The sequence below is a fragment of the Equus caballus genome, chromosome 11, assembly GCF_041296265.1.
Source record: "Equus caballus isolate H_3958 breed thoroughbred chromosome 11, TB-T2T, whole genome shotgun sequence".
NCBI lineage: Eukaryota > Metazoa > Chordata > Mammalia > Perissodactyla > Equidae > Equus > Equus caballus.
Genome location: NC_091694.1, coordinates 53,367,541 through 53,380,255, shown reverse-complemented (window position 1 = coordinate 53,380,255; position 12,715 = coordinate 53,367,541). Strand labels below are relative to the sequence as shown.

Here is a 12,715-nt window from a genome sequence, read left to right as displayed (position 1 = left end):
CACTGGACAGTCAAATTTTCTATCAAGATCTGGACGAAGGAAAAGGAAAAAAAAAATCTAGTTGATATTAAAGCAAATAAAGTGAAATTTAAGGGCCAATAAAATGCAAGGAAAAGATTTGAGTGTTTCAGTGTACATTGAGCTTATATATTTATGGCTTTATATCTTTTAGTATAAGTCACACACGAAGAAACGGACTTATTTGCAAATTCTATATAGGACCCTCCCATCCTCCAAGTAATACTTGATTCCGTACTTAAAAGATAGCAATGTTCCAATTTTTTTTAAAAGACAGTAATGTTCAAGATAGATTTTCATCCTATCTGCATCTCCCATATCAGACTATTAATTCTGTGAATATACCCAGTTGCTTTTTATCTCCATAAGCATGTAAAAGGCACCAACTTTTGGTGGAGTACTGCCTTTTGAAAATGAGTCTTTATTACTGAAATTGTCTTTAAATTCTATTTTTCAACCGAATGTATTATTAGTAAGTTTAATATTTCTATTATCAAAATTTCTGCCTTCCCGCCCTCAGTCTTTTTTCTTCCCATTGTCACTCTTCTACATCAGCCTCTCATCCACTGCCTGGACTGAAACACGAATCTAATCATACATTCCCCAGCTCGGAAAACTGAGGGTTCCTCACTGTCTGACCAGTTAAATTCTAACTCTGGGCTCGTCGCTCAAGGCTCTTTGCCACCTAGCCCTCACCTATCCTTTTCCTGCTTTATTTCTTGCCATAAACCCAAGCACCTTGTACTGAATCCTCACAGCATTACTTGCCACTCCTAAACTCAGCATATCCTGCAGTGACTCTGCTTATGTTATCCTGTCTGCATGAAATGCTCTTATTTACCCTTTTTCTTCCTTCTTCAAGTCATCCCTAAGCCCTTCAAACAAAATTAAATTCTTCCTCCACATTCCCACTCCTTTGGACACTTGCACCTATGGCTCTGTCTCTCTCTCTCATGGTGAGGTCAGTGGACGCAGGGAGCACATTTATAGTCACCTCTGCGGAAGGCTGCATGGCGCTTAAAGATACCCAGGGCCTAATCCCTGCAACCTACGAAGCCTACCTTCTATCACAAAATGGACTTTGTAGATGTGATTAAGCTAAGGATCTTCAGACGGGGAGATTATCTTGGATTCTCTGGGGGGCCCTCAATGTAATCACAACCGTCCCTATTAGAGGGAAGCAGACGGAGATTTGACTACAGACAGAAGAGGAGAAGGTGATATGACAACAAAAGAGAGAGAGTTGAAGATGCTATGCTGCTGGCTTTGAAAGTGGAGGAAGGGGCCATGAGCCAAGGAATGCAGGAAATGCATCTCTAGAAGCTGGAAGGGGTAAAGAAACAGGGTCTCCCCTAGAACCCCCATGGGAGCATGGCCCTGACAACACCTCGATCTTAGCCCAGGGAAAATGACTTCAGACTTCTGACCTCCAGAACTGTAAGAGAACACATTCGTGTTGTTTGAAGGTACCAACTTGTGGTAATTTATTACAGCCGTAGAAAACTGACCCACCTCTATACCCCCGAGTGCCTAGGTACTCAGCGGGCATGTTCATGTTGACCGCTATTGGTTTTTTTATCTCTTACTGTTTTTAGACCCTGAATCAAACTTTCTTCACACTTAACAGTCACTGTTTGCCATCCAGTAAATGTTTCCACAAATAAGTCTTAGCATATATGGCAAGTGAGGTAAACCTGTCCCCTGTCCATAAAGGGAACCAAGGGTAAATGCATTTCCCTCCTATGGTCTCACCCAGCACTAGCTGGTGGCCCAGACAGACCACGCTAGTGACACCCAGCTGCTCTGGCACTGGCTCCTGCTTTGGTTAGAATCAGAAGAGGATCGCATGACTAACCTGGAATCCCTTCCTACAGCCGCACGTGGGCGACTACACATTCACCGGTGGGAACGGGAGAACCATTCGCTCACCCGCGAAATAACTGTTGGTATAGGAACACAAGCCTATAAAAGTAAAAATATGATGGGTATTCTGAGCAAAAAATGTCCAAAGCTCATTCACACAGAAGGATAAACAGAAAAAGTTGACCTGAGCTTATTTTCTTTCTTTTTTATTGTGAATTTTAAGTTACATGAATACATTCTCCTTTAAAAAGTAAAAGAATGTCAGGTAATGCTAAATAACAAAGTCCATTTTGAGGACCAATCCCCCCCTCCCCCCACCCTGCCAGAACCTCACCCTCCGACCCCCCGCAGTCTCCTCCCTGTTTTTTTCACGCCACTTTCATTCATTATGTTTCTAATTTTCAGCACTGGATATATTATCCAAAAATGCCATTTCAGAATATCTGAGGAGCTCTGGCACACTGCAGCCATACATACATTTTGTTATGCAAATGACTACGAACAATGAGACTGAGGATTGGGGGCTGGGAGGGGAACAAAAACACAAAGCTAAGTCATTCTGTCTACAGAGGTAAACAAAATCAGACTAAAAGTGGAAAAGCTCTTTCCTTCTCGTAATTCATAATTCTGTCTGGAACTCTGCCTCTCCCCTTCAGCATCATTTTGTCAGGATAGACATGAACTGTGCCAAAAGCCTGGCTGTCCGGAGCTGTCTCAATAACCCCTTCCAGGTTGACATGGTGCACACCGAAAGGATCCTTAGAGTAGCCACCATCATGAGTGTGACCAGCAAAGAAACACACCACGCACTGGTGAGACCAGATGACCGCCAGGGCGTCCCTGTAATTCCAGGCCAGGCACACACTGTCAGAGGCCTCAGGGTAAATGGGAAGATGGCCTGTTAGTTAAAGAGAAGAAGAGTTACGAGTGAATTAAAAAATAGCTCTTTCACCAAAATAAATGGCTAAAAACTAGTACTCAGAAAAAAAAACTGTGTATTGCTGGTGTATTATGCACTGAGGACAGAGAGAATCCACACACATGAAGAACTAGGTGATCTCCAGCCACATCTCTGGAGCATAAAGAAGCTGAGGCAGTTCCCATGCAAAGGGAAAGAGGCCACCAGAGGCAGAACCCCTGAGATCACTATAGCCTAGAGTCTCAAATGAGAAAACAACAAGGGAAACCAAGGGCACGCTGTGCAAGGTGATCTGCAAAGGCAGCCAGGAATCAGGCAAATTCTGTTCTGGAATCCAGTCTCATTGATGTCCTTTTATGAGTGTCACATACACTACGCCTTAATAGAAGAACAGTTTAGGGATGGGCCATGGGTTATATGTCACATAAACACTCAATGCTGTAGAACTGACTCACGCCATTTAAACACACCTCTGTGAGATCAAGGCAGCCAGGAGAATTTCAAATTCCTGATGCCTGATATGTGATGAAGCCACATCATATATCAGGCCAGTTTCACAGTAAAGTAGAGGTACAATAGTTCACTGGTCCTTGCTGCTTCCTATTAAATCACTTTCCTTTTTTCTCTCTGCTACTGTTCATTTTTATTATTATTGTTATTTTTTCTTGCTGAGGAAGATTTGCCCTGAGCTAACAACTACTGCCAATCTTCCTCTTTTTGCTTGAGGAAGATTCACCCTGAGCTAACATCTGTGCCAGTCCTCCTCTATTTTGTAGGTGGGTCACTGCCACAGCATGGCCACTGACGAGGGGTGTAGTAGGTCCATGCCTGTGAACTGAACCTGGGCTGCTGAAGTGGAGTGCACTGAACTTAACCACTAGGCCACAGGGCTGGCCCCCCATTTTTAGTTTTATTCTGCTTAATATCTATTAGTTTATAATACAAATAAAAATGGGGGAGGGATTAACAGAACCCTAAAGCAGAAAGGAGTCATAACTTATGTGTGCACAAACATGCACACACACACTGACAACCACCCTTCAAGCTGTGATAAAAGCTAAGAGTCCAAAGACGCTGTGTGACTTTCCAGATCCAGATGCCATAATGGACTCATCTGTCAAGTACCTGCAGCATTTGACACGTCGCTCCCTTCTCCTTGAAATAGTTGGCTCCCAGGACACCACTAGTGCTCCTAGTTTCCCTCCAACCTCAGTGGCCACTAATTCTCACTCTCCTCTACTGGCTCCTCATTCCCCAGTGTCTTATTAGGAGCGCCTGAAAGCTTGGTCCTTGGGCTTCCCTTCTCGATCTATAACTAATGGCCTGCTGATCTTAGTAATTTACAGTTTAAATGTCATCTGTATTCTTTCAAGTTCCACATTTATGTACCTAGCGCAAACTTCCATTCTGAATTTCAGACTGTGCTTATTCAGTATCTCCACTGATGTCTAATAGGCATCTGACATCTAATAGGCATCTGAAACAATATTTTCAAACTTGAACACCTGAACTCTCCACCCAAAACCCCCTCCTACTGCAGTGACCCCTCCTACAGCTAACAGCAATTCTCTCCTTCCATTTGCACGGCCAAACTCAAGCAGCAGGCAAAATGACCTCTGAGTAGCCAGAATGAAAGTGAAAAAACAGACAAAAACAAAAGAAAACTATTAGCCATTTTAAACTTTGCTAGAGAAAACCTGAGGCACTAAGTCGTGAAAGGCTTGTTCATCCAGTGTCTAAGCTTAGAGCAAAGTGGAAGAACTTTGAGACTGCTAATGCAGATAGGGGCACTGACGTAAGCAGAGAAATGGGAAGAAGAGAGGATAACTCGGGAAAAGAGACTGGGATACAAAACGTGGACTTTAGTCTCAGTTCTGTCTGTCAGTAGTTATATGATTTAAGCTATGTAGTTTAATCTCTTTTGGTTCAGCTTCCTTATGTTTAAAATTAAATGGTTTGGCTATATGATCTCTAGGTCCCTTTTGGCTCCAGTATTCTTTAAAGCAAAGTACAGCCTGACAGTGGAAACTAAAAAGCAGAGACAAGTCAAGACGTATCACAGTTTTTGAGACCATTTATTGTAGAGCCAGATAGTGTCACATCATGCCGATAACCCCCGAGGGCACCTTCTATTTTCCAAGCCTTGAATGATATTTAATGTTCCAATGGTAGCAAAAACACCCCTACTCCATCTACATATTTTTACATTAGGGAAAGGTTAATAAGTAAAAATTACTTTTATAGAAATATAATGTTTATATTATCAACCATCTGAATAGCCTGCCATTTTCAAAGAGTTTTCATGTATACAATTTCACTGATACAATATTGAGAAAACTGCAGTTTGTAGGGTCAGCATTTGTCCAGTCACACAGCTCAGAGAAACAAGAGGCAGAGTGGCAACCCGTCCTTGTGATCCTGAGCCCAGCCTTCTCATTCATTGGGCCACATCCATTTTAAACCAAGGGATCTAATCTCAGCCCCCAAACCAAGTACGCCAGCCATACTGCAAATTCAAATTCAGTTCTTCATGTGTGTGTGTGCCTGTGTGCACACATACACATGCGCACACACCTGCATCTGAGTGTATTTTAAGCACCTCCAGATTCCTATAATCTCTGATGGCAGTACCTCCGTAAAAAATGATGCTAAATGAAAACAGCATAAATTTTATTTCCTTGCGATCACATGGTAAACAGAGTTATGGAACTGAAGTGCCCATGGCCAGCTGGGTCTCTAGCCGTGTCCCCTGTCGTATCAGCCTTGCTGCCATTTGGGCAGCAGAGGGCTCATTTGGTGGCCACTGCACTGACAGGCAGGTCTCCTGAGGCTGAGATTTGGTGTGGGGCCTGGACTGAATTTCTCATTTAAATATTACTACATAAACTGATCCCACTTGGGGAAATTCTACTTTGAAACCTAAAAGGCCAACTCACAGGCCCTAATATATGGCAAGGGTTTTCTGTTATTTTACAGTTCTTTCCTGACTCACCCTTAAATGTTAATCTTATATTCAGATTGTTTCTCAGTAAAAATTTTTAAACTAAGCATTCATTTTCTAGAAAGAGGATATCACAATACAAATATTGTTAGTATGCTTTAAAACCTAACTTCTCCCATTCTCTAAAATGCTAGTGTAATCAAATAATTTAAATACTTACTCACAATCACCACCTTTTCTTGGTTTGTGTCAGAGAATGCAAGAACTTCATTCAACCAGTTCAGCTGTTCTTGGCTGAATCCTCCATTAAACTGGACAAACTGGGGCTCAGAAAGTCCTGAAATGATCAGTCAGTTAGACCCGTCAAATGTCATTTTTTCACTCATTTGGGCATTTGAACTTAGCTAATGTGGGGACACCTGTACTTTTCTTTAGGAATATTTGGCAGCAATTAACTTAAAACAGGAAACCACAAGAATTTAGAGCAACATACAAATGAACCAGTGTATCTTACTCCTCATCTTGACACCCTCTGCTTGCTTCACTAGCTTCCCAGTACACTGAAGACAAAACACAGATTCCCTCCTATGCCCACTGAGCCACGACAATCACCTGGCAGCCACTGGCCCTTTCCTGCGTCCTTCAATAATGCCAAGGTCGTCTTCTGCTCAGTGCCTCTGCATTTTTCTGTCTTGAACAATAGGCCTACCCTGCTCTTCCCAAGAATGACTCCTGCCTGTCATCAGGGTTCAACTTAATGTCCTTCTCCTTAGAGAGGCTCTCTGTGACCACCTAAACTAAGACAGTACCCCTGGTCCTTTTCTATACTTTTTTTGTGGTGGCATTTATTACTGTGCAAATAATCCTGTTTCTGTTTCATTTATTATCTGTCCTGCCCACCTAAGTCTCTTGTTCCCTCCACTCCATCTATAGAAAAGGTGATAATGTCGGTATTGCCCCAAGCTCTGAATAACTAGCCCTAGAAAAAGTGCCCAACCCAGAAGAGGCATTCAGATCTGTCAAATAAACGATTCTTGAACCAACTGCAACCAATCCCTGTGCCACGAAGCCTGTGAGAAATCCTGACCCTGAACAACAGTGACAATATATTTTTACCTTCATCGTCCATCCTCCTGCTGAATAAAAGGTAGCTGAAGAATTTAAAGACAATGTATTAGATTGTCAGTTCAAAGGAATAATTCACCTTGAGGACTATTCAATTCCGTATTTGGATTGTGCTCCCTCAGCATCTGCAGACACTGCTGGTATTTTGGAGAAGACTGATCCACACCCAAGACACTCAAGTCATAAGCATCGAGTAAAATGAACCGGAATTTAGGGAATGGCACAAAATGGTAAGCATAATAATCCTCTGAAGGCATAGTCTCAGGATGATGTACAATGTGATCTTCTAGAAACTTCGTGTTAAGTTTGGAGTTTGTTAAGTAGTCTCTGCTGAAGTTGTAGAATTCGTGATTTCCCCACGTATGATGGACTGGGGCTTTCAGCGTTTGGAACGTGCTCATGACAAGTTCTAGTGATTTTTCTGACGCTTTATACTGCGCGTTATAGCCATCGATGATATCTCCCAGTTGCAGTACACAACAGGGTGCGCTGCTTTCTTCATTCCAGTGTTCAATGGCACCCCGTAAGTGAAGAAGACTGTGTCTGTAGTACCTCCGTCTGCTTCCATGGAAATTATAGCCGTCTTCTAAGTCGGCATACTGAATATCTGCTATAACTCCAAAGGAGAAGAGAGGTTCTGAGCTCTCACTCAGGGTTCCAGGATTGGGCTTATCATCCATAACCTCCAAACAAGTTTCTAAATAAACTAAATAAAAGGAAAAAAGATAACTAAGTTATAAACATCCTACCTTTCTAAATGGACTAAAGAAAATGATAAAATGAATATTAAACTTAATAGTTAATCCACTAGGTAGCTTGGTGTAGAGAAAAGTGCACAGGCATTAGAGTCTGATGGTCTTATGTCCAAATTACCAAGTCCTCGAAATGCTTCAGTATTCCCATCTGTAAAATGGATGATAACCTCTATTCTTTAGAAGAGTAACAATTTATAAATACCCTATTAATGAACAGGCATTCTAATTCTAGTAAAGTCAAACTCAAATCTGGTATAATTTGTAATTATTAAGAAATATACAGGGGCCGGCCCAGTGGTGCAGCGGTTAAGTTCGCACGTTCCACTTCTCAGTGGCCCGGGGTTCATCAGTTCGGATCCCGGGTGCGGACATGGCACGCTTGGCACGCCATGCTGTGGCAGCTGTCCCACATATAAAGTAGAGGAAGATGGACATGGATGTTAGCTCAGGGCCAGGCTTCCTCAGGAAGAAAAAAAAGAAAAAAAGAGGAGGACTGGAAGTAGTTAGCTCAGGGCTAATCTTCCTCAAAAAAAGAAAAAGGGGAGGGGGCTGGCCCTGTGGCTGAGTGGTTAAGTTCGAGCGCTCCACTGCAGGCGGCCCAGTGTTTCGCTGGTTCGAGTCCTGGGCGCGGACATGGCACTGCTCATCAAACCACGCTGAGGCAGCGTCCCACATGCCACAACTAGAAGAACCCACAACGAAGAATATACAACTATGTACCAAAGGGCTTTGGGGAGAAAAAATTAAAAATCTTTAAAAAAAAAAGAAATATATACTAGTTTAAACACACACATACGTACACATACATACACATACACACCTTAATCCAGAAACACCAAAATAATGCTATCAAAGGCTCAGGATTTGCGGGGAGGGAAGTTGTATATTACACTCATTCATTGCACTTTTTACATTAGATGCCTGCTATGGGTACTCTGTATCAGGCTGGATCTTTTCTCTTTGTTGGCGGTAGGTCACCTGAAATAACTTCCTCTTATTTTGTATCTGGAATAACAGAGAGAGGCAATTAAGATATGAGAGGAATAATTTTAAACAGGCAAAAAAATCTGGCACAAAAACTATGACACTGATGTGACTATTTTCATTTCTGTGAGTAGTGGTTCCTCGTTCTTCAACAGCTAAATTCTAATTTGAACCAGGTTTTTAATCTGGTTCAAATTAACTCCCCTCCCCTACAACCAAAACAGGAAATATGTAATCTTTTTTTCTTACACATGATTTCTGCCCTGCCTCAGTGGCCAAGAAGAGGTTTAGACTTGAAAAAGCTATTATTTTATTAGACTGATTACAATCTAAATTTAGAATCTCTTAAAAGAGCCAAGAACACTAAGGATTAAAATAAAAATCAAAGACCAAGATCCTAAATTATCAACTATTCTGGTTATAGAGGCTACAGCAATACATTGTGCTGTGGTATCTAGGTTTATTAAAACCTAGTTGTTTCTAAAAATTCATTTGGAATTTCTAAAATTACTTTCAGACTCCTGGTCTCCGGTCATTTGCCCAATGTACTTACTGAGTTCTTTTTAATCCTCTACAGACTTGTGAAATCCTAATTGTCAGTGCTCCTATCAGAGCTGGAGGCCACAACTCCACAACTGACAATAAGGGCCGGACTTCAACATGACTTATTTGAGAATTAGGGGCCTCTTTTTATTCTAAAACTGTTGTCACTAATGGCACATTTTTTATCTAATCCACCCAATTATGAGCTTCAGCTACTTTCCTTTCTTCCTTAATCCAGTTGGGTATAATTAGCTCTAAAACAGGTAAAACAGCACCAGAAAAAGAGAGAGAAATCCTGGAAAATGACTTGGTGTTCTTATACTGGTTTTTCTTCATTTGCTCATTTTGTCCTGCAGGCCCCATCTGAAAATCCTACCAGATACCAAGTCAGTTAGTATGTACGAGGGGTGGCACAGATGAGACATCTGATTGGAAAGCTGAACTCAGATATAATTACAATAAATACAAAACAACTAAGTTAGCTGAAAATCTCTAGTCTTACTAGGTTTCAATATTTGCCATTCCAAACACAGATTAATCAAACCAGAAGATAATTTAGCAAGCGTATCACTGGAATGTTATTACCAAAGCTTAAGAGAAAACTGTTTCTGGGAATGCTTTTATCTCCTGCCAAACAAGCTTGTTCGTTTTTATCTTTAAACTCAGAGACTTTCGGGTGATAGCATGTACTGTGGATCTCCTGGAGGGCATTTAGTCCCAATTAACTTGATCTTCTCCAGTAGACAGCTGTTATTTTGGTCTCCCCAGCATTCATTTCCTGTCTTCTGGTAACAGCCCCCTGTCTCTTCAGGCATCCACCCAATTCCTCATTCTTGGTTCATATGGTTTGACCTCTACCCACTGGCTGAGGAAGGAGAGAGGGAGACATGCAACCCAGAGCAGGCCTATAAAAGCCCAGTTTCTCCCTGGTTAGTTAGGGGTAGGCATATAAACAAGCAGGGTCAATAAGCATCAGCCCTGGGACTTTGGCTGGAACAACTTAGCAAAACTACAGAAAGTACTTCTGCTGAGAACTAAGATAGGAGTTGCTGGGGAAAAGTAAACTGAAAAAAAAAAACAATCTAGAAGGAAGCAAATCTGAATGATGGAAAGATGTCAACTCCTGGAAGCATCAGCTGATTACCTGGATGCACCTGTCCCTTCTAGGACTACCCTCAGTCATTTAGTTATATCAGCCAATAAATACGCCTTTGAGTAAAGCCAAATTGAATTGGCTTTCAGATTTCTGTCCTGTGATACCAAAAGTCCTGTCAGATACACCTTCTAAGGGAACACAGGTCAGTTTAGGGAAACACAAGGGTATACTAAGATTTGCCAACTTTTTAAAGAAACTTACGCAACGTGGAAAGAAGCAGCAAGGGCCACACACTCCAAAACAGTAATGTGTTCTGGGGTAGAAAACAGATCCAAAATACTGAAGAGATATAGCTTTAAAAAATAAGGGTGAGAATAGGGAACATTCAGTTTTATTAAATAAAGAAATTATTTTGAAAAACAGAAACTTAAATTCATACTGGGATCTGTTAAGGAAAAGATAAAAGGCAGGGGAGGAGGACAAGGCCACCTTCAAGGAAAGACAGGATCAGGAGTAAGGCGGGGCAAAATGAACCAAGTGGGCATGGGGCTGACTCTCCTGACTAGTTGAGAGTCTTTTATTTGATGGTTCAGGGAGGTGGCAGGAGCTCAGAAAGATACCTGGTGGACCGAGGGATCAAAAACTCAAAGACACCTCCAGTGGGGAGCCAGAATTAATAAGCATTTCAATGCCACAGAAATTTTTCAAAATACTCCCCATCCTCCACCAAATACACACAAAAATGTGGGTGAGCAGAGGATAACTGTTGAAGCTAGTAAGGGGTACCTGAGGTCTATTCTCGCTCAAAGTTTTTAGTAAACTTTGTTCTGAAAGTTTTGCCTGCACCATTTATAATATGCTAAGTTATCTAAGTTTTAGTTAACAGGTATTATGATGGACTGCTGAAAGCTCTGAAATTGAAGACCTGGAACTCAACTGTAATCCCAGTTTTTCCTAGAGCAAAATAACCCTCACCAGCTGTTGTGAGATTCAACAGAGTTATAAGACACGGTAATCTACTTTGTAAATCATAAAGCACCATATGCATGTTAAGAAAATTATTTTTTAATTACACATCTGACACTACATCTGCCTAGTGAACCTTGAGATAACTGAAACTACTACAACTTTTTATACAACAGAATCATGTAGAAAACTTTACAAGATTTTCTCCAGAAATTCCTACAAAAAGTCATGGTGCAGGATAAGCAGCCAGCATTTTGTGAAAACCACCTTTCATCAAGATTTTTAAGAATAGGAAGAAATACCCAGAGATGGTTACTTGCTGAAAACTTGCTACAAGGTGATACTAATAAAATTTCTGTAATAAGACTGGCAGAAGGCTGAAGTTCCTTTTAGACTATTGTCAAAGGCAAAAACAAGGGTTTGGGGGGTGACAAGTCTGGACATTAGTAAGGGGAGACCATTTCAGGGGAACTACTGCAATAGAGAGGCGCTCAAACCCAAGCCAGAAGACTCTTAGGCAAGCTGTAGGGGAGCCAAGTTTTTATATGCAGAGCCCATATAGGCAGCTGTGGAAAGAGGAACGGGGTGGCTTTGAAACTTCACCAGGCTAAATATTGCCCTAACAGCAAAGGTGAGGCAGGAGATGTCTGTGGCTAGGCACATGGGGCACGAGTCTAGACTGGGGATGAAGCAAACAAGTTGCAGGGCTGGAAAGGTCACACACAGTTCGGCCTACCTGTCCTAGTCAAAACAGCCTCAAGTTATGTCGAGCACAAAATGTCATCGGCCTTGTCACTACTGAGAGAACAAATATTAGATATTATCTATGTCCTGTCTCTTTCAAGAAATCTAAACTGGAAGAGGGAAAAAACCTCATTTGGTGATCTTGGTGGTTTAATGGTAGTAATAAAAGTGCTAGGTTTACACGAGATAATGTTTCAGATATCTTTTAACACTAAAGTTTCATGGGTCTGTAACCAAAGGCCCTCCAGGACCAGTTCAACAGACCCCATCTCTTATCAACAGAGTGATTAAGAAGTGTCTTTCGGAAAAACTGCAAAGTCAAGTAGCCAGAGCATGCGTAAAAGAAGAAATCGTGACCTGAAACGACCTGGGAACTAAAGATCCTCCTCCCCACAGAACCCAAGGACCGGGACATGACCAGAACTTGAAAGTCGGACTCTTTTATCAGAAGCGAAGGGGTCCCTCACTGAGGAAGATCCAGTATTAAAAGTCCTCCCCCGCTTTACCATAGAAGTTTAGGAACTTCATCATAAATGTTTAAAGCCTTACCATAAATGCTTGAAGCCCACCAATCAAAACCTGTCTCACCAGCATTTCTGCAAGCCAGCCAATTCTCCCTAACCTATTAAATTTCGCCCCAAATCCTGAATTGGGGAGACAGATCTGAGGGCACAAACCCCCTGTCCCCCTGCAGATCAATCTCGCAAAATAAAAGCTGATTTCTCCCCAAAAGCTGATGCCATAATTAAGTGGCTTGTTTA

At 41.7% G+C, this 12,715-nt stretch overlaps 1 protein-coding gene across 8 annotated transcripts in view; it reads right to left on the bottom strand.

Moving 5' to 3' along the window:
• The window catches only part of ADPRM (ADP-ribose/CDP-alcohol diphosphatase, manganese dependent), a 38,756-nt gene that overhangs the window by 24,377 nt on the left and 1,664 nt on the right, over positions 1-12,715 (bottom strand). For 2 of the 8 annotated variants that reach the window (XM_005597785.4, XM_023653505.2), the window contains exons 2-5: positions 8,442-8,626; positions 6,946-7,572; positions 5,962-6,078; positions 2,075-2,779 (exon numbers count right to left, since the gene is read on the bottom strand). In XM_005597785.4, the coding sequence (XP_005597842.2) occupies positions 2,463-2,779; positions 5,962-6,078; positions 6,946-7,546 (1,035 nt within the window). In that variant the 5' untranslated portion in view covers positions 7,547-7,572; positions 8,442-8,626 and the 3' untranslated portion in view covers positions 2,075-2,462. Of the gene's footprint in view, positions 1-2,074; positions 2,780-5,961; positions 6,079-6,945; positions 7,573-8,441; positions 8,627-10,505; positions 10,598-12,715 lie in introns of those variants that run through there. The other 6 variants (XM_070228209.1, XM_070228211.1, XM_070228208.1 and 3 more) reach the window with 5 other exon arrangements.